Source organism: Hylobates moloch, unplaced genomic scaffold (genome assembly GCF_009828535.3).
Source record: "Hylobates moloch isolate HMO894 unplaced genomic scaffold, HMol_V3 SCAFFOLD_8, whole genome shotgun sequence".
Taxonomy (NCBI): domain Eukaryota; kingdom Metazoa; phylum Chordata; class Mammalia; order Primates; family Hylobatidae; genus Hylobates; species Hylobates moloch.
In genome coordinates this window covers 81,268,525-81,294,569 of record NW_026652283.1, presented here as the reverse complement: position 1 = coordinate 81,294,569, position 26,045 = coordinate 81,268,525, and the positions used below count along the sequence as shown (strand labels likewise).

The 26,045-nt window shown below is 46.0% G+C and overlaps 1 protein-coding gene and 1 pseudogene across 6 annotated transcripts in view; one reads left to right on the top strand and one right to left on the bottom strand.

The window, feature by feature from the left end:
* Positions 1 to 6,256: 6,256 nt before the first annotated feature.
* The window catches only part of CDC25A (cell division cycle 25A), a 32,592-nt gene continuing 12,803 nt past the window's right edge, over positions 6,257 to 26,045 (bottom strand). For 5 of the 6 annotated variants that reach the window (XM_032161693.2, XM_032161696.2, XM_032161697.2 and 2 more), the window contains 7 exons: positions 23,433 to 23,606; positions 17,228 to 17,326; positions 14,895 to 14,957; positions 14,700 to 14,798; positions 13,346 to 13,476; positions 8,474 to 8,585; positions 6,596 to 8,221 (listed from right to left, as the gene is read on the bottom strand). In XM_032161693.2, coding sequence (XP_032017584.1) covers positions 8,081 to 8,221; positions 8,474 to 8,585; positions 13,346 to 13,476; positions 14,700 to 14,798; positions 14,895 to 14,957; positions 17,228 to 17,326; positions 23,433 to 23,606 — 819 coding nt within the window. In that variant the 3' untranslated portion in view covers positions 6,596 to 8,080. Of the gene's footprint in view, positions 8,222 to 8,473; positions 8,586 to 13,345; positions 13,477 to 14,699; positions 14,799 to 14,894; positions 14,958 to 17,227; positions 17,327 to 23,432; positions 23,607 to 26,045 lie in introns of all 6 variants that reach the window. The other variant, XM_058443169.1, reaches the window with a different exon arrangement.
* LOC116473885 (small nuclear ribonucleoprotein F-like) lies at positions 9,039 to 10,550 on the top strand (annotated as a pseudogene).

Below are 26,045 nucleotides of genomic sequence, written 5' to 3'. Positions count from 1 at the left end.
ATCACCTGAGGTCAGGAATTTGAGACCAGCCTGGACAACATGGTGAAACCTCGTCTCTACGAAAAATACAAAAATTAGCCAGGCTTGGTGGCAGGCGCCTGTAATCCCAGCTACTCAGGAGGCTGAGGCAGGAGAATCGCTTGAACCTGGGAGGCAGAGGTTGTGGTGAGCCGAGATCCTGCTACTACACTCCAGCCTGGGCAACAAGAGTGAGACTCTGTCTCCAAAAAAAAAAAAGAGTTCTGTGGAAAAAGAAAGGCATTCCCTGTGGGTGTCAGCAAAGGTAAGGAGGTCCCAAAGAACAGGAATAGTGAGGAGTCCTTGGGGGAGGATGAGGATGTTGCCCAAGCCCATCCTTTATACTTGAGACCTCTGGTCCAGAGAAGTGGAACGTTCTGCTCAGTGTCACACCACTGGTCAGGGGCAGACCAGAATCAGAAAGTAGGCCTTATTTCTTCATTAGAGTCTAGGAAGTGGCCAGGGGAAAGAGGCTGTGCTTGAGAAGGTTAAGGCCTATGACCCACCCTGCGTCATCCAAAGTAAACTAGGAAGGAAGTGTAAAGAAACCCCACAAAGATCGGACATTTTTCCATGATGACCACATTGATGCATTTATTAAAAATACAAAATGCTAATAATCCAAACCAGCCCTCTTCCCTTTTTTCCTCTTTGGGAGCCCTTGCACTGCAGTGCATGAAACACATGCTTGGACAAGGCCATTGGGGACTGCAGCTTGGACAAGGAACAGCCACAGCTTTTCCTGTACTCAGAGCAGGCAAAGTGCCATTAAATGCAGCTGGAAGCCAGGTTAGGGGAAGGGGTGGGAAGCTCCTGGAGAGCCCCCAGCTCCTCCTCGTTACTGACTGGCTCTGGAGGAGAGGAGCCAGAAGGCAGAGATACCTGAGGAGACAAACCTGGGGCACCACTGCCATCTGATGTCTTCCTATGGCCATTGCAGTGGTCACGGCCCCAAGCCCCGCGGGCAGCCTGGCAGCAGAGTGAAACAAGAGGGCAAAGAAAGCCTATCGGTGGAAGTTTTTATTTACCCTTGACAGTGGGTACGTGGGTGCTTTGTATGTCTGAAATACTTCATATTGAAGAAAGACATCCATATTGAAAAACTAAACAGAAAACATAAATGGAAAATGAATCAACATGTAAAAAGTAGCCACAGTGTGGAGGTGTGGATTTGACTTTGCCTGCGGAAGAGCTGTCCTGCTCTGGCCAGCACTGGAAGGGACTCTGCCTCCTCTGTTCTGGGAGTGTGCAAGCAGGGACTCTGGACTGGGCTTTGCACAACTTCCAGGAGTCATTGCTTAGAAATCAGAATGACCAAGATCTTAAGGTCTTAGAATCATCGAGGTAATCCACCCCCATCCCAGCTGCCATGTCACAGTCACACAGAAGCTGAGCACCCCCAATGCCACGCCCAATGCCACCCAGTTTTCCCCTGCTGCTGTTTCTACCTCGCCTCCCTGTCCCTCCCCCACCCTACCCTAGCGTGAGCAGGCTTTGTGTCCTAAGGTCACCAGTGACATATATCCCACCACAGGCAGCCGAGCTTAACCCTATCTCTGAGACCTCCTTGTGGCTGCTCCCTACTCCTCCCTGCCTGGCTTCCTGGCATCCTGCCTCTAACCTCTCTCTCTCTCTGCTTCCCTGTCTTCTACATTGGTAGAACTGCCATTTGGATACGTGTGACAACTTGCTGTCACCAGCCTGGATATTTCTCTGGAGCACTCCTCACATTTATCCCTTGACCACTCAGGCATCGGGACAGTCACTGCCCAGATCCTCCCGTCCACAAAGGAGCTCAGCATGACAGCCCCTCTTTTTTATTTAATTTACTTATTTCAATTTTTATTTTTATAGAGAAGACGTCTTTCTATGTTGCCCAGGCTGGTCTCAAACTCGTGGCCTCAAGTGATCCACCCACGCTGGCCTCCCAAAGTGCTGGGATTACAGGCATGAGCCACTGCACCCGGCCCAGCCCCTTTTAAAAATGTTTTCTTTTGAAATAATTTAAAGCTTACAGAAAAGTTGCAAGAATAGTACAAAGAATTCCCTTCCTTATACCCTTTGCCAAGAGTCATACATTTTAACTTTTTCACATTTTGCCGCATTTGCTTTCTTCCCTTTGACTCTGTCTACTTCTCTCTCTTACACACACACACACACACACACACACACACACACACACACACACTCTTAACCTGTAATATTTCAGTGTATTATTTCCTTAGAACAAGGATGTTCTCATACATAACTGCAGTATAATTATCAAATTCAAGAAACTTAACACTGAGTTACTAATTTTACCTGGTGGGTCCACAGTAGCTCATGCCTGTAATCCCAGCACTTTGGGAGGCCAAGGTGGGTGGATCACGAGGTCAGGAGTTCGAGACCAGCCTGACCGAGGTGGTGAAACCCCATCTCTACTAAAAATACAAAAATTAGCTGGGTGTGGTGGCGGGTACCTGTAGTCCCAGCTACTCAGGGGGCTGACGCAGGAGAATGGCTTGAGCACAGAAGGCAGAGGTTGCAGTGAGCAAAGATTGCGCCTGGGCAACACAGCGAGTCTGTGTCTCAAAATAATAATAATAATAATAATTTTACCTAATTAAAGTTCATATTTCAATGTAGTCAAATATTCCAAAAATGTCCTTTATAGTACTCTTTTTCGGTTTGGTCCAGGATCCCATCCAAGATCACACATTTCATTTAGTTGTCATGTCTCTTGAGTCTCCTTTAATCTGGAACAGTTCCTGGGCCTCTCTTTGGTCATGTATGACACTAATATTTATAAAACATGCAGGCCAGTAATTTTATAAAGTTCAACTTAGGCTTTTTCAATATTTCATTTCCTCGTGTATTTCTTTTTTCTTTTTTTTTGAGACAGAGTTTCACTCTTGTTGCCCAGGCTGGAGTGCAATGGCACATTCTCAGTTCACTGCAACCTCCACCTCCCAGGTTCAAGCAATTCTCCTGCCTCAGCCTCCCAAGTAGCTGGGATTACAGGTATGCGCCACAACACCCAGCTAATTTTTTGTATTTAGTAGAGATGGGGTTTCACCATGTTGGTCAGGCTGGTCTTGAACTCCTGACCTCAGGTGATCCACTTGCCTCGGCCTCCCAAAGTGTTGGGATTACAGGCGTGAGCCACCATGCCTGGCCGTGTATTTCTTGATTTCTTGCTCTGAGTGCCAGTGGTCCAGCCACTTCCTCAGGTCAGGAGCCAAGAGACCATCCTGAATCCATCCCTCTCCCTCACTCCCATCTACCCATCCATCACCAGATCCCAGCACCTAAAGCCCTTCCCTCCCATGCCCCAGCTTCTGCTGTGACTATAATTATCATCATTCCTTACCTATCATGCATCCTTTGTCTTGTTCTCAGCAATTACATGGCTTCACACTTCTCCCTTCTTAAACCCTCTACAGGCTGGCTGCTCAAAGGGTAGCAAAAGGATCAGCAGCTTTGAGAGTTTGTTAAACATGCAGAACCTCAGGCTGCGACCCAGAGCTGTGGAATCAGAATATGCATTTTAACAAGTTTCCCACGTTTGAGAAGTCCTGCTCTCATAGATCCTGAGGCTTACAGACTCCTCAGAACGGCGTTCAGGGTTCAGGGTTTCCCCCCACCCACCACAAACTTCTCCTACCTTGTCCACAGGTATGAATGCATGGTATTTCCCCTTTGAACACAGTTTCTTTTTCCTGGAACACCCTCTCTCGTGAGACTCCTGCTGAAGGTTAGATTTGAACATCGCCTCCTATAGGGTCCACTTCTTACTCTGGAGCCCCATGTCCTCTGGACCCCTCTCTATCCTAGCTTCTGTTACATGGAAAAGTTACACCTAAGACCTTGTCATTTTTAGTGACTATTTCTCCCACTAGCCGGTGAACGCCTTGAGACAAAGCCTGCATCTTACACACTTCCTTATCCTCAGTGCTCAGCACAAGTCAAACATTTATTGAATGAGAGAAACAGCTTTTCCTCCATGGAGGCCCTTCCAAGTAGATTTGAAGTGGGTATTGCAAAGGGGCCATAGGCAAAGGGGCCATCCAAATGCCAGAGCCACGGTATGTTGGGACAGGGGCAGTCACAGAGAACATCTAATTATCTAGTTTTTTTTTTTTTTTTTTTTGAGACAGGGTCTCACTCTGTCACCCAGGCTGGGGTGCAGTGGAACAATCTTGGCTCACTGCAGCCTTGACTTCCCTGGGCTAGGGTAATCCTCCCACCTCAGCCTCCTGAGTATCTGGGACAATAGGCATGCACCACCACACCTGGCTAATTTTTTGTATTTTTAGTAGTTACTGGATTTTGGCATGTTGCTCAGGCTGGTCAAGAACTGCTGGGCTCAAACTATCCACCCACCTTAGCCTCCCAAAGTGCAGGCATTACAGCCATAAGCCACTGCACCTGGCTGGAAAATCTAGTTCAAATGCATTTATTTATGAAGAAAGGCCCCAGAGGGAGAAGTGAGTTACTCCAGGTTCCTCTGCTGGAGAGATGTAGCCTGAGTCACTATTGATTCATGCTTTGCCCTTCCTGGAGCCAAGTGCCCTTAAGTGTGATAAGCAGAGAAATAAAAATCAAAGTGAGTCACGGATGAATGAGCACATAATGGAGATTGTTTTGTTTTAGAGATGGGGTCTCACTATATTGCCCAGGCAGGTTTTGAACTCCTGGGCTCAAGCAATCCTCATGCCTCAGCCTCCCAAGTAGCTGGGATTATAGGTGCACAATTTGTCAAGTTTGAAAACATGAGGCCTGGCACAGTGCAGTGGCTCACACCTGTAATCCTAGCACTTTGGGAGGCCAAGGCAGGGGGATCAACTGAGGTCGGGAGTTCAAGACCAGCCTGACCAACATGGAGAAACCCTGTCTCTACTAAAAATACAAAATTAGCTGGGCGTGGTGGCACATGCCTGTAATCCCAGCTACTCGGGATGCTGAGGCAGGAGAATCACTTGAACCCAAGAGGCGGAGACTGTGGTGAGCCGAGATTGCACCATTGCACTCCAGCCTGGGCAACAAGAGTGAAACTTCGTCTCAAAAAAAAAAAAAAAGAAAAAAGAAAAAAAATCTGAATCTATCTTCTTGCTTAGAAAATAGTCATAATACCAGGGAAGGATAAGTGTTACCTTTATGGGGGTTGGGTGCAGATGAAGAGTTTATGATAAAGTCAGGGTAGGCAAGGGGCTTCAGCTAAGCTGTTCATTCTGAAGCTGGTGTGTGAAATATGAGTGTTGATTTTTTGTACATCTTTGCATACTTAAAATTTTTTAAACCTCAATCAGATCACACCTTGGATGGAATAGTTTTCCCCAAAATTTAAAGTGAGTTAAGTTTTGCCCATGGTTTTGAGTTAACCAACTCTTGACCTTGTGGGTGTCCACACACAAATTTTTCTATGGTAAATGCAAACTTTCTGCATGGCAGGCTTCCAGCTCTAACAAGCAAGTTTCAGAGAGCAGGGGCATTCTAGAAACAGAATCCTGACCTGTTAGTGAAGCATAAAATGAGCAGAGGCTAAGGCTGAGGTTGCATCTTAGCATGCGGGCTAAAGAGGTCAAGTTTCATTTTACAGGCAAAAAAACATTAAATTCTCAATAATGGGTTGACTTAATTTGCAATTTTAGCAAGGATAGATCAGACAGGAAGCCAGCTGGCCTTTGCAGCAATCCACGGAAATATTACTTGCTCAAAGTAAACTTTAAAAAGCATGGTGGCTCACATCTGTAATCCTAGCACTTTGGGAGGCTGAGGTGGGAGGATTGCTTGAGCCTGGAAGGTCGAAGCTGGAGTGAGCCGAGATCACACCACTGCACTCCAGCCTGGGCAAGAGTGCAAAAAAAATATGTATATATAATATAATCAAATATGCCTGAACCCCTAGTTTTCCAACCCATACATAAAGGAACACGTTTTCTATTCTGGGCGTCCCTCTGTGCTTCAGCCCAATATATTTTGTCCCCAGTAGCCCCCAGCATCACTAGTTATGTGTGGGCACTGCAGCCTCGACCTCCTGGCCTCAAGTGATCTGCCTGCCTTGGCCTCCCAAAGTGCAGGGATTACAGGCATGAGCCACTGCGGCTGGCCTCAGGCACACTTTTTATGCGCCCATTTCATCTTGCAAATCAATCTGAACCACAAGTTTTTGGACTCAGAGCTTCTTGAGGAACTGTGGCTGTCCCAAACACTAATTTTAGTTAATGTGGTCCCAGGACCTTAAAGGGAAATGTAATTCTCCTTAAATCCATCAAGCACTAGGCAGAGAGCATGGGTTCAAGATCTTTTATTTTCAGAGCTTCCAACAGTTGGTTAGTGCTAGCTAAGCTGACATAATCTGAAGGCCATCCCACCTTTCTCTTTAGGCACTCAACCAACAGAATCTCTTTCTTAGAAACAAGATCATTAACCAGTTGGAATCTGTCTCAATGTGCGTGTAGGAAGAAGTCCTCTCCCCCACATTTTTCCCAACAAGATTGTTTTATAGCCAAATGTAACTCAAACCCATAACACAGCAACTAGCCATCTCCAGTATCACTGATTCCCACCCCCCCGACCCCAAGAATAGGAAGTTGAGGTAAGAGGGAAGAGACTGTCTCCTGTTTAAGAAAAACCCGCCTACACCTCAGTGAAGCCGTGATGGTAAGGAGGCTGGCACCAGAGGGCAGGGATGAGTAGGCACTGAAACAGGCCTCTCTAGAATCAATGAAGTCCGCCCCAGCTCCTTGGATGAGGTGTTCTTTTGAAATTCCCACTTTTATGGGGTTAGATAAGGGGACAACCGGTGATGATTCATCACTCCCTGTCTCTCAAATTAAAACATGATAAACCCAAAGTTTTACCTTCAAAATCCACCAAGCTCCCTCCTGAGAAAATTCTATCCAGTCATGTCCATGCCAGCACCCATTCCCTCCTCCTAATGCCCAGGGCTTCCAGCCCCTCTCCTCACCCTTGGGTGGCCCATCCAACACTGATTTGATACTCTTTGACTCATAATATGACCATTTTTTAAAAATTAGAAAATAAAAGCTATCAATATCACAGCAACATAAGGAAGACACTCAGTGGACATGCTCCTCCCCCATCCTGTGGAGCCCACCTACCCCCACCCCCCTTCCCTGGGAAACCTACACTGCAACATTCCAGCACTGAGCCGGGGGTTGGAGGGGGGGAGCCAACAGATGCTGCCTCAAGTGCTTTCCTGACTGTGGCTCCTATATCAGCCAATGTCACGGAGCTGGGGTGAGGAAGAACAGGGCCACACCTCCCACCAAATAGATCTCGGTGGCCAGTGGTGGGTCTGGGAGATTTAGCTTATGTCAGGCAGCCAAGCCTGGGTCCAACGCTCTCACCAGGACCTCAGTTCTTGGCTTAAATAGCAGCAGCCCCACTACCACAGCGCCTCCTGGGGGTGACAGAGCACCTAGCTTTCTGTCCGATAACTTATAACAGGTTTGCATTTTCTTACCCCCTTCTTTTTCTTTTTTTTTTTTAAATTAAAAGCCGAGGTAGTCCCTGGGATAATAAAACTCTACCTAGAATGGCAGTATTTCAACCTAATAAAGCAGTAAAATAGGTCTCCAGGAGTTAGAAAAAAAATAAAATAAAGTGATTGATGAAGTTGAATAAATTAAAGATATGGATTATCCCACAAAGACCTTTCCTTCCCAGGTTGTCTTTGCTATTTGGCCAGCAGCATTTCTGTGTAACTTCTCTACTCCCCTCCGTCTCCTCTCCCCTCATGAGATGGCTGGAGCCCGATAAGGCCCCGGCTGGTTCATCCCACTGTGGCTCAGAGCAGCTTGACACGGTGCTCAGAACTGCATTGTGGCACAGTTCTGATATGGACGGAGGACATCTAACAGGGACAGAAGAGGCGTAGCCAGCAAGATGCCCTGGGCTCCAACCTTGGGAGTGTGGGAGGTAGGTTTAAGGCATGGAAGTCCCAGGCCCCCTCTCCAAATGTCACACAGCTGTCCCCTTTGCCTAAGTTTCTCTGCAGCAAACAGGGTAAAGGGGGAGGGAGGGAAGCTCGGGCTGCTGCTGGGTGGTCCTGCCGCCCTCACAGCTTCTTCAGACGACTGTACATCTCCCTCTTGCTCTTCTCCCCTGCCCAGGTCCGGCTCTTGGTGCGGAACTTCTTCAGGTCTTCTTTAAAGTCCTCGTGGTGCATGGGCCGGTAGCTAGGGGGCTCACAGTAAGACTGAGGGGACAGGAGAGAATGAGGTTAGGGTACATCTGCCTCACACCCACAACCTGGTTTCCTCTCTGCCTAGGGCTATGAAAGCGGCCAGGCAGACCTAGGCGGCCAGTTCTACAGGGGCTTTCTTTGTGTTCAGCAGATACCCACCTTGTCCCCTGACCCCTGGAAAGAAAGTCATGACCATCAGACAGATCCATTAGTCTACCACTGGGGGCGGGGGAGGAGGAATGCTCTCCACAACCCCAGTCTTACCTGGCATTTCATAAAGAACTCCTTGTATCCCCCCTTCAGGACATACAGCTCAGGGTAGTGGAGTTTGGGGTATTCATTACCCAGGCGATCTCTCTCTCTCACATACCGGCACCTAGTCAGGGGAAGGAAGGCCAAAGCAGGGTTAGCTTTTCCAGCACAGAGCAACAAGACAACGCAGTCAAAGCAGCAGTTGTGGTCTAAGTCCCCCTTATACACATCTTCCCAACTTTACATTTATTCTTAGAAACAATCAGTGCTGAGTTGCAAGTTCCTGGCCACGTGAGCAGCACTCACAGCCAGTGCCAGTAGATGGTCTCTTCCCCAACTTTCCTTTCTCCAACAATCCTAGCATTTGAGTCCTGCCCAGCACCTTCACCACCAGTTTGTGGCAAGTTTCACTATATAAGCCAGCTTCCCCTTGCTTTCTCCACCCCAGCCTTCTCTTCAGCGAGGATCCCTCACTCACCTCCTTCTACATAAGTGGGCTTGTTTCTTTCTGCGGCTTTTAAAGAGGCTCAACTTGCTCCTGCCTCGGGGCCCTGTTTCTATCCTCTGCCTGGACTGAATGGTCTTCAATATCCAGCCAATGGCTGCTTACTGCCTCGCCCTTGGTGAAAAAGCCCAAGGCCCCAAGTCCTTCAGAGGCCTACAGCTCATCACCCCTACTGCTGCTCTGCCCCTTGTTCACCCCACGCCAGCCCCTGCAGCCCCACTACTGTTCCTCCAGCCTGCCTGGGAGCTCCCACCACTGGCCTTATTTTCCTCTGAAGCACCTTCTGTTTTTTGAGACAGAATCTCGCTCTGTCACCAGGCTGGAGTGCAAGGACGTGACCTCGGGCTCACTGCAATCTCCATCTCCCAGGTTCAAGCAATTCTCCTGCCTCAACCTCCCGAATAGCTGGGACTACAGGCACGTGCCACCGCCCAGCTGATTTTTGTATGTTTAGTAGAGATGGGGCTTCACCATGTTGGCCAGGATGGTCTCGACCTCTTGACCTTGTGATCCACCTGCCTTGGCCTCCCAAAGTGTTGGAATTACAGGAGTGAGCCACCACACCCAGTCACTTTTTTTTTTTTTTTTTTTTTTTGAGATGGAGTCTCACTCTGTCGCCCAGGCTGGAGTGCACTGGCACAATCTCGGCTCACTGCAACCTCTGCCTCCTGGGTTCAAGGGATGCTCCTGCCTTAGCCTCCAAAGTAGCTGGAATTACAGGTGTCCGCCACCACGCCTGACTAATTTTTGTATTTTTAGTAGAGACGGGATTTCACCATGTTGGCCAGGCTGGTCTCGATCTCCTGTCCACTCTGAAATGTAAAGTTCCATGAAGGCAGAGATTTTTTGGTCTGTTTTATTCACTGCTCTTCTCCCTCAGTATCTAGAAAGGTATCTGGTACACAAGAGCCAAGAGTATCTGCTGATTTTCTCTTGAAGCTCAGTGGTTTGGGGCCTTTGGTAGCTGCTCATGAGGGATGGGCACCAGCTTCCTCAGCAGCACGTAGCTTAAACCATTTGCCTGTGGCTAAAACGAGTTTGGCTGGGTGCGGTGGCTCACACCTGTAATTCCAGACTTTGGGAGGCTGAGGCGGTGGATCACGAGGTCAGGAGTTCAAGACCAGCCTGGCCAAGATAGTGAAACTCCGTGTCTACTAAAACTACAAAAAATTAGCTGGGCTTGGTGGCAGGCGCCTGTAATCCCAGCTACTTGGGAGGCTGAGGTAGAGAACTGCTTGAACCCAGCAGGAGGAGGTTGCAGTGAGCTGAGATTGTGCCACTGATTCCAGCCTGGGCGACAGGGCAAGATTCCATCTCAAAAAAAAAAAAAAAAGAGTTCACCTGTGAATCCCAAATCTTTCCTCAGTGGATTAACAGAAAGCCAGTGATGGCAAAACTCAAGTGGGGAATGAAATGTAAGGGGTATCTGTAGATGGTGATATAAACATGCAGCTTGCAAATACAGAATACAGAGATGGGGCGTTGTCTGTATATCTAGATGAAGTTTCAATATGGTATAATAATGTCCTTTATATTAGAGGTGTTAAAGAGGAAGATGGGGAAATGAGAGAATTAAGAGAATAGCATCTTTTGGGCTGGGCATGGCAGCTCACACCTGTAATCCAAGCACTTTGGGAGGCCAGGATTGCCTGAGCCCAGGAGTTTGAGACCGGCCTGGGCAACACAGTGAGACCCTGTCTCTACAAAAAATACAAAAATTAGCCAGGCATGGTGATGCATGTGTGTGGTCCTAGCTTCCTGGGAGGCTGAGGTGGGAGAATCACTTGAGCCTGGGAGGCAGAGGCTGCAGTGAGCTGTGCTCCTGCCACTGTACTCCAGCCTGGACAACAGAGACTGACCCTGTCTCAAAAATAAAAAAAAAAGAGAACAGCATCTTCTGTGGGTTTAAAAAAAATTTACATGTGTGTATATGTGTCTCTAGATTAGTTTGTTTCAGGCCTGTAATCCTAGCACTTTGGGAGGCCGAGGCGGGTGGACCACTTGAGGTCAGGAGTTCGAGACCAGCCTGGTCAACATAGTGAAACCTCATCTCTACTAAAAATACAAATATTAGCTTGGCATGGTGGCATGCGCCTGTAGTCCCAGCTACTCGGGAGCCTGAGGCAGAATTGCTTGAACCCGGGAGGTGGAGGTTGCAGTGAGCCGAGATCGCACCACTGCACTCCAGTCTGGGTGACAGAGCAAGACTACATCTCAAACAAAACAAAAAAACTGCTGAGTGAATAATTCCATTCATGAATGACCATCCTTTGGAGACAGATGTTTGAAGGACTTATGAGATGACAGTCAAAGTGTCAAGTTCTACTGTAGTTGCCTGTGTGTAGAGCATGTACATACAAATGTGACAAAATATTAAAAATTAATAAAATCAGGTGAAGTGTGTACAAGTATAACCTTTGTGTGTGTGTGTGTGTGTGTGAGAGAGAGAGACAGAGTCTCACTCTGTCACCTAGGCTGGAGTACAGTGGCATGATCATGGCTCACCGCAGACTCGACCAGCCGGGCTCAAACGATCCTCCCACCTCCTATTTTTTGTAGAGGTAGGGTCCCGCTGTGTTACCCAGGTTGGTCTGAAACTCCTGAGCAAGTGATCCTCCTGCCTCGGCCTCCCAAAGTGTTGGGATTACAGGCGCCACTGTGCCCAGCCATAACCTCACCTCTTCTTGAGCTTTAAAATAGTTCAGGCCGGGCGCGGTGGCTCACGCCTGTAATCCCAGCACTTTGGGAGGCCGAGACGGGCGGATCGCGAGGTCAGGAGATGGAGACCATCCTGGCTAATATGGTATACAAAAAAATTACCAGGCTGGTGGTGGGTCCTGGTCATCCCACTACTCAGGAGGCTGAGGCAGGAAAAGGCTGAACCAGGAGGCGGACTTGAAAAAAAAAAGGTTCAAAGGGGTGGGCACAGTGGCTCATGCCTGCAATCCTAGCACTTTGGAGGCCGAGAGAGGATTGCTTGAGGCCAGGAGTTCGAGACCAACCTGGCCAACATATTAAGACCCCATCTCAAAATTTGAAATTTCTGCTGGGCGTGGTGGCTCACACTTGTAATCCCAGCACTTTGGGAGGCTAAGGCGGGTGGATCACCTGAGGTCAGGAGTTCAAGACCAGCCTGGCCAACATGGTGAAACCCCCATCTCTACTACAAACACAAAAATTAGCCGGGCATGGTGGTGCACGCCTGTAATCCCAGCTACTCAGGAGGCTGAGGGAGGAGAATCACTTGAACCCAGGAGGTGGAGGTTGCAGTGAGCCGAGATCATGCCACTGCATTCCAGTCTGGGTGAAAACAGTGAGCCTCTGCCTCAAAAAAAAAAAAAAAAAAAAAAAAAAAAAAAAAAAAAAAGCAAGAAAGCGAAAGCAAGCCAGGTGCAATGGCTCACGCCTGTAATCCCACTACTTTGGGAGGCCGAGGCAGGCGGATCACCTAAGGTCGGGAGTTCAAGACCAGCCTGACCAACATGGAGAAACCCTGCCTCTAGTAAAAATATAAAATTAGCTGGGCATGATGGCACATGCCTGTAATCCCAGCTACTTGGGAGGCTGAGGCAGGAGAATTGCTTGAACCCGGGAGGCAGAGGTTGCAGTGAGAAGAGCTTGTGCCACTGTACTCCAGCCTGGGCAACAAGAGCAAAACTCTGTCAAAAAAAAAAAAAAAGGAAATTTCTTAATTAAAAAAATTTTTTTTTAAATAAATTGGTTCAAAATAAAAAGGTGGCATAAGAACATGGTCCTGCAGAAGTCTCCCTTGGACCATCCTAGTTAAGCTGCACTCTCTGTCCTACCTCTCCGCCTGTCCTCCTGTTCTCTTAGCATTTATATGGATCCCCACTTGGATCTCTGCTGCAGCAGGGTCCTTGTTGGTCCTGCTCGCTGTGATATTTTTACTGTACTGTGCCTTACTGTGGTTACATTTTTATTGTCAGTGCCTGACACACAGCAGGCTTGCAATCCTTTTAGAATGGACACAGATGACTGATGGGCAGCTGTTTGGCCCCCGTTTTTCTTTTCACCCTGAAATTGGTAATAATATGAAGTGTTTCAAAGCATCATATCATATCAGGTTTTACAGAATGAGAACGTCACACTTTTCTGGCATTTGCGTAAGGAATGGTCACTTTGTACTTGAAGGAGGTCACATGAGAAGAGTAGCCCCACAGGTCAGACTAAGGACAGTCGGGGAGACTAGAAGAGCCAAAGTTCACCTCAGGATAAAATTACATATGAAAATGGCTTGTTATGTGCAAGAGGTTGCTTGGTATGCTAAAATATGCTCCAAGTGCAAGCCACAAACCACCATGTCCCACAAAAGCATCATGGAGCCTCTGCCCTAGAACCCAGTTCTGTGCAGCACTCACATGCGGGGACCTCTCTCAGAAGAAAACTCGCAGTGAAACACAACAATGACACGCTTGCCATCAGTAGGTACAATGGGCTTCTTCAGTAAGAAGTCTTCAACCTCTTCTTCCATGTGCAAGTTCACTGCCCCCTATGAAGACAACAGAGACCCTTGGAACCTGCACGTTTCACACATGAAGTAATGATTCAGCAAGATGTAATGATTCATCAAGAGTGATCTTTAAGTCCACAAGACCAGTTTGTGATTTTTGCAGTTCTTCTGGCTGAATAGCCCAGTAGACCATCTGGCACCTGTATCTCAATGGAGCTTTGTGGGTCCATACACATTCATCATACAGTAATGCACATGGGGACTGGAAATGGGCAATTCAAATATGACAATGGTACACTTTATAGGTAGTTTTATAAATTTGGGGATTTTCAAAAGCTACAAGACAATGGCAAACAGTAACATCGTATTTAAAGTACCTCCTTACTATATTTAAACACTATTAATCGGGTAAAACATTAAAACGGCAGGCCAAGCGCCGTGGCTCACGCCTGTAATCCTAGCACTTTGGGAGGCTGAGGTGGGCGGATTGCCTGAGCTCAGGAGTTCGAGACCAGCCCAGGCAACATGGTGAAACCCTGTCTCTATTAAAATAAAATATTACTTCATATAGCAATCATTTAGCCGACCATGGCAGCGTGCACCTGTAGTCCCAGCTACTTGGAAGGCTGAGGCAGGAGAATTGCTTGAACCCAGGAGGCAGAGGTTGTGGTGATCTGAGATCATGCCACTGCACTCCAGCCTGGTGACAGAGCGAGACTCTGTCTCAAAAAAAAAAAAAAAAAAGAAGATTAAAACAGTAAAATCAGATCAGTTCCTTTCTTCTTGGGAGCGTGTGTCCCAATACGCCCCTCCACCAGGCAGCTTGCTGAACAATCAACTTTGGAGGCATCACTAAGCCTGGCACAGACACCGGGACATGTTGCCAGAGATGGGCTTCTCCTCATCAGGAGCCCTGGGGTGCTCAGACATTGGTACCCAAGCCTCTTAAATGCTACAAACCCATTCTGATCCCCCTGAATGACTTAAACATCAGTGGGTACCTCCTACAAGTGTCCTTGATAATGATGGTGTGAGGGACAAACATGAAGAGTAACTGTGGCACAAGGTGGTAGAGAGTATTGCAGACAAGGGAACATTGGTTAAGAGCACCTGGAATCAAATGCCTTCCACACTCACTGTATTGTTTCAAAATTCTAACAACTAGCATATGAGCTAAGCGGCCAGGTGTCACTGTCCTCCCCACTTTAAAACCACAGATCTTGTTTAGGGCTCCTTCTACAGCAAGTCTCACGAATCCATACCTTGATGTGGCCTCCCTCGTATTCATATGGGTATCGACAGTCAATGATAACAAACTCTTTAATGAGGTTGGCAAACTTGCCATTCAAAACAGATGCCATCTGTTGAGAGAAAACCAAAGAGAATCAACTTTGACCGTCAGGAAAAACTAGATTGAAGTACCCGATGTGTGGTAGGTTCCAAAAGGATGGACTTACAATTTCTGGAGAGATGTATTTTAAATCCTGATGTTTCCCAGCAACTGTATGAAAGAGATAACCCTTAAAAAGAAAAAAAGATACTTAGAGAATCTGAAAGCCTATATATTATTCACACTTATACTGTTTTGTCTGGCTGGTAGGAGGCATCTTTTAAAAAACAAACATTAATGGCCGGGCACGGTGGCTCACACGTGTAATCCCAGCACTTTGGGAGGCCGAGGCTGGTGGATCATCTGAGGTCAGGAGATCGAGACGAGCCTGGCCAACATGGTGAAACCCCATCTCTGTTAAAAATACAAAAATTAGCCAGGCGTGGTGGCATGCACCTGTAGTCCCAGCTACTGGGAAGGCTGGAGTGGGAAAATCACTTGAACCCAGGAGGCAGAAGTTGCAGTGAGCTGAGATTGCACCACTGCACTCCAGCCTGGGTGACAGAGCGAGACTCCATCTCAAAAAACAAACAAACAAACAAACAAACATTAGTTAGTACACACTAGTTACTCTTCTAGTTACTTCATTAACATCCTGACATTTAATTTTCACACAAACCAATGAGGTATATTATCCCCATTTTGAGCACCTTATCCAAGGTTACCTAGCTAGTAAGGCAGATTTAAATAAAGAAACCTCAGGTAATCTCATTTTCCTCCTGCTTTTGTCAAGAATCCACATGTCAGTAGTTAGACTGCGAATAGCACTTAAACATACAGATTTCACTCATATACTGAACACCTGCTATGTCCAGCATGGTGCAAGGCACTGGGGATAGGAAAAAAGGAGACCTAGCCCAGCCTTGAGGAGGAAGATGCGCACATTAGCAATTACTCATCAGGGCGACTGGCTGAGCCAAGAGTTCATCTATCCCCATGCATATGCCCATTAAGACAAATATAACCAGGCCTCAATCCAAGTTGAAAATTCCACTGAGTGTGGTGGTGCATGCCTGTAGTCCCAGCTACTTGGGAGGCTGAGGCAGGGGGAACACTTGAGGCCAGAAGTTCGAGGCTACAGTGTACTATGATAGCATGTGCGAATAGCCACTGCACTACAGCCTGAGCAACTTAGTAAGACCACATCTCTCCCTGACAAACAAGAGAAGGTTCCAAAACTGAGGATACAGCTGGGTCTCTGCTTGTTCTCTTCATTCTCCCTGTTCCTTCGAAACCCATTTGGGCTGAAATATCAACGGCCCAAGCCCATACATTCCCCAACCTCCTAGCCAAGACAAACCCTTTTACTTCTCACGGCATGCTGTTTATGTTTACACCTCACTAAAATTTATTTCAGTCTACCATGTGGTACATGTAGTTCATGTCTCACCTCTCCAACCACATGCTAAATTCTTTGAGGGAAGGAACTGGATCTCATTTTGGAATCTCTGCCTAACACCTAAGTGCTTCAATAATGTTAACTAAATTAATGAATAAAACATTGATCTGGTAACCTTCAAGTCAAAATGTGATTAAAGAAGCTGCTGTTGACACATTCCCTGTCCTAGCCTTGTATTTTACTGCAGCCAAGCCTTCATGTAGCATATGAGGCTGTTAGAAGATCTTTCTCTAGACTTCCTGGAGGGCCTCTTCCCTCAATGGCCAAGCTTCTCTGAATGGAGAAATTCAGTCTCAATCCCGTACCTTCTAAGATAACCTTTCAACGTGCAGACTTGTAGTGAGGCTACAGATTTATTTCTGCTTTATACTATCCTGCTAATTACTATTTTTATAATAACACAGTTCCCAGAGAGCCTGGTCTTTGGGTTACAATCAAGGTGGTTGGTGGACAGCTCCCTACCTAAAACTGCCCATCAGCTATAGTGATATCTACAGTCTCAGAAACCAACATATACCTACCTGGCCGGCTGCGGTGGCTCACGCCTGTAATCCCAGCACTTTGGGAGGCAGAGGCGGGTGGATCACGAGGTCAGGAGATTGAGACCATCCTGGCTAACACAGTGAAACCCCATCTCTACTAAAAATACAAAAAAATTAGCCGGGCGTGGTGGTGGGCGCCTGTAGTCCCAGCTACTCAGGAGGCTGAGGCAGGAGAATGGCGTGAACCCAGGAGGCGGAGCTTGCAGTGAGCCAAGATTGCGCCACTGCACTCCAGCCTGGGTGACAAAGCGAGACTCCGTCTCAAAAAAAAAAAAAAAAGAAACCAACATATACCTGATCATGAGAAACTAAGTTTGCTTCCCTACCTTTAACATTCTTTTAACTGTGCCCCTTTGGAGGTATGCCAGGAACCACCCTGGGGAGGGAAACAGGCTGAGTGGGGTTCTAAATACCCACACTCCCTCCTACACTTGCCAGAGCAGCTCTGCTTGCAATTACCTTGGAGAAGTCTCCTATAAGGTCCCTTGGGTCATTGTCCAAAATGTTCTCAATGGTTCCTTTGGGGGAAGATGCCAGGGATAAAGACTGATGAAGAGTCTGTAACAAATCAAAGGTAGAGAATGAGACAAGGGTTCTGAATGGAACTTCTGAAAACATTCACTTGGAGCATGTCTCGAGGAGACTGAAATGTTAATGCCTACATTTAGTAAGAAGTTTTTATTTTATTGAATCTGGAGTGAACAAAAACGAATGTGAGTTATTGACTAGGTCTCCTATTATTCCAGTGTCTAACTGAATTGCTCTGAAACTAAGTTTTCCTTCCTGTCTACACACACACACACACACACACACACACACACACACACACACACACACACACAAGCCGGGCATAGTGGTGTGTGCCTGTAGTCCCAGCTACTTGGGAGGCTAAAGTGGGAGGATCACCTGAGCTTGGGGAGGTCAAGGCTACAGCGAGTGGTGATGGTGCCACTGCACTCCAGCCTGGGTGACAGCGTGAAACTTTCTCCAAAAAAACAGAAAGAAACAAGGGGGGGTTAAAACTAGGACTAAGTTTAGAAAAAGTACGTCTTAGCTTTTTTTTTTTTTTTTTTTTGAAGACAGTCTTGCTCTGTCGCCCAGGCTGGAGTGCGGTGGCGTGATCTCTTGGCTCACTGTAACCTCTGCCTCCCAGGTTCAAGCGATTCTGCCATAGCCTCCGGAGCAGCTGGGACTATAGGTGTGCGCCACCACACCCGGCCAGTTTTTGTATTTTTAGTAGAGACGGGGTTTCACCATGTTGGCCAGATGGTCTTGAACTCCTGGCCTCAGGCGATCTGCCTCCCTTGGCCTCCCAAAGTGCTGGGATTACAGGTGTGAGCCACCGCACCCAGCCTACGTCTTAGCTTTATTCAATGAGAAGAGGAAGCCAGCTGTTAAAAAGGGGACAATTTGAGCAAAAGGATAATACTTGCAATACACAGAAACACATCAAATGTTTTAACCCATGAATTCCTGATTATTATTGAAAAACAACTATAAGTCTTGCTTTCAACTTTGGAAGATGCTTGGTAGGGCATTATTTGGAAACTGGCAAATAAAGAGATCCAATATTCATCCTGCCTTTCCCAAGGGTAACCACAGTGTTTAATGAGTGTAAGTTTCTCTTTATAGATATATTCTAGCTAATTAATGAGGAAAGAATGTAAAAACTGCAGTATCATCTTTCTGAAACCCTGGTGAAATGAAGTAAAAAATCTTGGCAGCAATCACCAATGGCTGCCCGGCACATTATACCTCCTGATCAAAGTAGACAAAATCACCTATGTGATATTCTTGCCAAACAAATAGAACTGGGATTCAATCCATCCTTTTCAGAGTTAGGTTAAGGCAATATAGGGGATAGAAGACAATGTCTGAAGACCCCACAGGACTGCGGGAACCTTTGCAGGACAAATGACTTGAGCTCTTCAACAAATAAAAATATGCAAGAGGGAAACAGATGGAGCACTGAAATCTGAAAAGAGACCTATTGACCAACTACAGTGTATAGACTTTATTTGGATCCAGATTTTAACAAATAAACTGTAAAAGTACTTAGGAGACAACTGGGGAAAACTGAATCCAGACTGGATATTTGACATTTGATAGTAAGAAATTTAGCTCTGCTGGGCGTGGTGGCTCACGCCTGTAACCCCAGCACTTTGGGAGGCCAAGGTGAGTGGATCGCTTGATGTCAGGGGTTCGAGACCAGCCTTGCCAACACGGTGAAACCCCATCTCTACTAAAAATATAAAAAATTAGCCAGGCGTGGTGGTGGGCGCCTGTAGTCCCAGCTACTCGGGAGGCTGAGGCGGGAGAATTGCTGGAACCTGAGGGCGGAGGTTGCAATAAGCAGAGATTGAGCCATGGCACTCCAGTCTGGGCGACAGAGCGAGACTCGGTCTCAAAAACAAACAAACAAACAAACAAAAAAACACGCAGAAATTTAGCCCTGTATGATATGTTTGTGTGAGGAAAAACCCCACAAACTCAAAGTGCTTTTTCTTATTCCCTCACTCAACAACAACAGAGGACAGAAGTGCTGTTACCCCCAGATATGAGGCGATTTCTCCCTACCAGCAAGCAAGCAAGCAATTCTGCAGTGGAAAATAGTGGGTGCCGTCCAATTCAATTCTGACACTATCTACCTGCAGAGTGTCAGATCAGGAAGTTGAGGGCCCAGTCCTCAAAACCGCACCACCCTTCAGACACCAGTTGGGCCTCTGGACCTTCTGATCCACGACCACCAGCTTTAAGTAGGGGTTCCCATGACCCCTTCTTTGGGTTTAATTTGCTAGAAGCGGCTCACAGAACTCAAGAAAACACATTTACCAGCTTATTATGAAGGATATTCAAAGGATATAGAAGACATGCATAGGGTAAGGTATGGGAGAACGGACATGGAGCTGCCATGCTCTCCTTGGGTGCCCCAACCTTCAGGAACCTCCATGTGTTCAGCTATCCAGAAGCTTTCTGAACCCTGTCCTTTCAAGGTTTTAGGGAGGCTTCATTACGTAGAAATGATTGATTAAACCATTGGCCATGAGTGATCAACTTGACCTTTAGCCCCTCTCCTTTCCCTAGACATTGGAGGGTGGGGCTGAAAGTTCCAACCTCTAATCATGTCTCTGTCTTTCCAGTGACCAGTCCCACCCTGAAGCTATCAATCATTAGTATATAGAAAGATATGACCTTGGATATTCCAAAGATTTTAGGAGTTATATGACAGAAGGGGAGGAAAACTAAATACATATTTCACAATATCACAGGTATGATAACTGTACTCTAGCAATGCTTGACATTTTCTCCACAATGGAATTTAAAATACTAAAATTTAAAATATATGAAAATAAACCAAAACATGAGGGCCAATATACAAAATAATTATTAACAGTATTATTTTATCCAAGAAAAGTTTTACAAATATGGAAATAAAAAGGTCAATCTCTATTATGGTAAAAGAAAATGAATATTCTGGCCGGGTGCGGTGGCTCACACCTGTAATCCCAGCACTTTGGGAGGCCGAGGCGGATATATCACCTGAGGTCAGGAGTTCAAGACCAGCCTGGCCAATTTGGTGAAACCCCGCCTCTACTAAAAATACAAAAAAATTAGCCGGGTGTGGTGGTGGGCACCTGTAATCCCAGCTACTCAGGAGGCCGAGGCAGAGAATTGCTTGAACTGGGGAGGTGGAGGTTGCCGTGAGCCAAGATCCTACCACTGCACTCCATCGTGTCTCAAAAAGAAAGAAAAAGAAAATGAATATTTTTTTTTTTGAGATGGAATCTCACTCTATCACCCAGGCTGGAGTGCAGTGACGTGATCTCTGCTCACTGCAACCTCCACCTCCCGGGTTCAAGCGATTCTCCTGCCTCAGCCTCCTGAGCAGCTGGGATTACAGACCCATGCCACCACACCTAGCTATTTTTTGCATTTTCAGTAGAGACAGGGTTTCACCATATTGGCCAGGCTGGTATGGAACTCCTGACCTCGTGATCCGCCTGCCTTATCCTCCCAAGTGCTAGGATTACAGGAGTGAACCACAGCACTCAGCCTGAATATTATTAAATATTGATAGATATTTTCTGACATGTATACAATGTAAAGTTTCATAAATGTTCTTGCCTTTATAACTCACAATTTCATTTTTAATTAGAAATAAAAGGAAAATCAGGGGAAGGGAAATTCTAAATGTCCAGAAGGTGATTTATTCAATTATTTCTAGTATACTTGTAAGCCAAAACACTATCAGCCAGGTGCATTGGCCTGTGCCTGTAGTCCCAGATACTTAGGAGGCTGAGGTGGGAGGACTGCCTGAGCCCAGGAGTTCAAGGCCAGCCTGGGCAACACAGTAAGAACTCTTTTCTACAAAAAATAAAAAAAAATTTCTTTAAAATTAACTGGGCATGGTGGTGCATGCCTGTAGTCCCAGCTGCTAGGGGGGCTGAAGCAGGAGGAGTGCTTGAACCCATGGAGGCTGTACTGAGCTGTGATCGTGCTACTGCACTCCAGCCTGAGGGACAGCACTAGACCCTGTGCCCCCAACAAACAAAAAGAACAAAAACCAAAACCAAACAACTCTCCCAAAACAAAAATACTATGCAGTTATTAAAATATTCTTTTAGAACAATACTTTAAAAACATTCATAAAGCATTAAAAACAAAAGCAGATACGATAAGGCAGTAGGCCTAAATGCTAAATGTTTTCCTAGCTGTTATCTCTCTAACCTTTTAAGACTGATGAGATTTACTTAAACCTTTTCATGCCATAGAAAACACAGGCAGTTCACCATTTTATAATGCTTAATACCAAACCTCAATATAAGGACAGTATAATGAAGGAAAAACAAACAAATAAACCAGTGTTTTGTGTGTCTAGCCATGGAATAAATAGAAAAAATAACACAAAGGACCACAGGACTTAGGCTCAGACAACCACGGAACTAGCTCACCCATGCCAGGTGCTGTGTCTAACACCTATGATCCTGGCACTTTGGGAGGCCAAGGCGGGAGGATCGCCCTGAGCCCAGGAGTTTGAGACCAGCCTGCACAACATGGCGAAAGCCTGTCTCTACAAAAAATACAAAAATTAGCTGGGTTTGGTGGCACACACCTATAGTCCCAGCTGCTTGAGAGGCTGAGGTGGGAGGATTGCTTGAGCCTGGGAGGTGGAGAGTGCAGTGAGCGGAGATCATGCCACTGCACTCCAGCCTGGGTGGCAGAGAGACCCTGTCTCAGAAACAGGAAACAACAAAACAGCCTATACAACTTATGAGCAATGCAATGAATTAACTTGAAGAATTAGACAGGGCTGGGCGCGGTGGCTCACGCCTGTAATCCCAGCACTTTAGGAGGCCGAGGTGGGCAGATCACAAGGTCAGGAGATCGAGACCATCCTGGCTAACACTGTGAAACCCTGTCTCTACTAAAAATACAAAAAATTAGCCAGGCATGGTGGAGGGCTCCTGTAGTCCCAGCTACCTGGAGGCTGAGGCAGGAGAATGGCATGAACCCGGGAGGCAGAGCTTGCAGCGAGCCGAGTTCGCGCCACTGCACTCCAGCCTGGGTGACAGAGCGAGAATCCGTCTCAAAACAAACAAACAAACAAACAAAACAAAGCAAAACAAAAACAGACAGACCTTTATAAATATCAAGTATTTAATAGGCCATGATAGGTCTGGATTAAAAGGAAATAAAATATCTACGACAAATGATAATAAAAACATTTCAGGTCAAAAGTTATGAGACAAATCTAAAGCAGTGGGAAATTCATAGATTCAAATAGATTTATCCAGAAATAAGAAAATTAAAAACGAATGAGTTAACCATTCAACTCACGAAGCTGGAGACAGCAGCAACACAACAAGCCCCAAGAAAAGCCTGCCCTCCCTAGGCAAAGGATGGTCTATTGAGGCAGAAGACTTTTAGACAATAATCATTCTACTAGTCAATACAGAAACAATTATGGCCAACAGCAAACGGGGGCCTCCACCTTTGCCCAGCTGTCATACAGTGCCCCAGTCACCACCCCACTGGGATGGAATGAACTTCCGCTCCCTCCCAGCAATAATGAGACAAGTCCCCACCCAAGGTATCAATGGAGTTTGTGCTGGGGACTTCCACCCACACCTTTCTTGCAGTATCAGAGGAAGCCTGCTAAAACATAATATTTACATGGACCTGAGACTCACAAATATACAGGAGACAATGGTAGAATCACTGGTCATACCAAGAACCAGAAAAATCTCAACTTGAATAGGAAAAGACAATCAACAGATGCCAACCACACTATGGATGGATGTTGGATTTGTCTTACAGATTTTAAAGCAGCCATATTAAAAATGCTTCAACAGGCAATTATGAACATACTCAAAGCAAATGAAAAACCAACATGAAAACAGCCAAGTATCAGCCAGGTGTGGTGGCTCACACTTGTAATCCCAGTGCTTTGGGAGGCCAAGGCAGGAGGATCGCTTGAGGCTAGGAGTTCAGGACCAGCCTGGGCAACATCGCTAGATCCCATCTCTATTAAAAGACACACACACAACCCCACAAAACCCCAGCAAATCTTAGCAAAGAAAATAAATGAACCACTAAGTGGAAATTTTTAGAACTGAAAAATACAGTATCTGTGCTAGAGCAAAAAGGAACCTAGGAAACTAACCTCATGGGCCTTCTCTGGATTAGTTGACTCTTTGGGGCTGGCCCCAGACATGCTCTTCCTCCTCTTTGTATTTCCAGGTGAAGACTCCTCTTGAGATCGTTCTGGTCTCTTCAACACTGACCGAGTGCTGGAGCTACACAGGGAAGGGGAGTCAAACAGCTTGCATCGGTTGTCCTTACAGGAAAAAAAACAGACAGACCCATCTTTCATTAAAACCTGTTCACTTGAATGGTAAGACAAATAAACCAAAGGTTTCCTGGGATGATTTAAGATCAATTCTAAATTAGCAAACAGACACTGCCGATTCATCTAGTCCTAGCAACTCTCATAGGGCCTGGCACATAGTAGGCACTGAGCACTTAGTGCTCAATGAATATATACTCAGCTGACATTATATAGAGACGAGCAAAACGTCCTTTGACCTCACAAAAACTGTCTACATAATCCTGCGTCAAGAGAAGTGCGACCTTCCAGTCATGAACACTTTTTTTGGCTTGCCTATCTTTCCTTCCATTTTATTACTTGCACCTTGCTTAATTAAGCAGCTCAACGGGTTTAAATACCCCACCTAAATCCAGAAAAGATGCACAGTAGCCAGGTTATAATAAAAATGGGGGCATCATTGGTTAAGGTATAGTTAAGATGGTAAATTTGGAGGGAGTAGGGATAGGCAGGGTAGCAAATGCCTTTCAAAATTGCGTTCAACGTCTTTTTTTCTACTTGGTCTTTTAAAGACTAATTTCCCAGGCTGGGCGCGGTGGCTCATGCCTGTAATCCCAACACAGTGGGTCACTTGAGGTCACAAGTTCAATACCAGCCTGGCCAACATGAAGAAACCCCATCTCAGGCCGGGCACGGTGGCTCACGCTTGTAATCCCAGCACTTGGGGAGGCCGAGGCGGGCGGATCATGAGGTCAGGAGATCGAGACCACGGTGAAACCCCGTCTCTACTAAAAATACAAAAAAAATTAGCCGGGCGTGGTGGCGGGCGCCTATAGTCCCAGCTACTTGGAGAGGCTGAGGCAGGAGAACGGCGTGAACCCGGGAGGCGGAGCTTGCAGTGAGCCGAGATTGCGCCACTGCACTCCAGCCTCTTTAACCACTATCCAGGAGGCTGAGGCATGAGAACACTAAGAGGTGGAGGTTGCATGACTAAATTCACCACTGCACTAGACTCTGTCTCAAAAAACAAAATAAAATAAATAAAATATAAAATAAAATAATAAAGACGAATTTTCCAGAGTCCAAGGGAAGCCAATCTGGTAGCGAGAGTCAGCTCTCTAAATGCATCTCAGCCTATTCTCGACTCCATGTGTCTTGGCCTGGCTTTTCCTTCTGCACAGAATGTCCTTTCACATCTCAGTAAACCATTCATTTTCAAGTTGATGCTAACATTTCAATGTCACTTCTTTGAAATCTTCCTGATAGTCCCCAGTAGAATGGATCACTCCCACATCTGCTCCCATACAGACCAGGGATTTTCTCCCTCTTTTGTCTGAAGTTTATTTTCCGTTACAGCTCCCAGCAATGGTTAGTTTGTAATAACCATTTGTGGAAGACATTTTCCCACTATTAAGAGCTTACAAGCCCATGCTTATGATTTTAAAATCAAATCTATAAAACTAATAGCCACTTCCAAAGTGTTCTCACATTTTATGTAATTTTATGCCTATCAAAATGACCTGGTAAATTTACTCATAACATTTGTACTGGGTTAACATATTTTCTCAAAAGCTATGCACATGAATGTACTATAATCCGTAAGTGATCTCAAAACTGTAGCTTGGCTGGGCGCGGTGTCTCATGCCTGTAATCCCAGCACTTTGGGAGGCAGGTGGATGGATCACCTGATGTCAAGAGTTTGAGACCAGCCCAGCCAACATAGTGAAACCTCGTCTCTACTAAAAATACCAAAAAAATTAGCCAGGAGTGGTGGCGTAAGCCTGTAGTCCCAGCTACTCAGAAGGCTGAGCCAGGAGAAGCACTTGAACCCAGGAGGCAGAGGTTGCAGTGAGTCAAGACTGCACCACTGCACTGCACTCCAGCCTGGCCAACAGAGGGAGACTCTGTCTCAAAAACAAAACAAAACAAACAAGCAAACAAAAAAACTGTAGCTCATTTGTTCTGTAATTATAGTTCAGGTTATTGATAATTAAAAAATATGAACTTACCAATTTAGATGTGTACCTAAGGGTGTATATCTCTGAATATACAGGTGTATATACCTGTGTAGGCACATTCTTGCTTCTAACTTTGAAAGTATCCCTATGATGAAAACAAGAATCTATAGCGTGTGTATGTGTATGTGATTTTGAATATATATACACACATACACTGTAGATTCTGTATCTACATATACTATTTTATATTATATATATGTAATATACATATTATATTTAATTTTTAAAATTGAAAATATCTACCTGAAAATACCCAGCCTCAGGTAGGTATTTTCAATGATACCCAGCTGGGCACAGTGGCTGATGCCTGTAATCCCAGTACTTTGGGAGGTCAAAGTGGGCAGATCACCTGAGGCCAGGAGTTCGAGACTAGCCTGGCCAACATAGTGTAACCCTGTCTCTACTAAAAATACAAAAATTAGCTGCGTGTGGT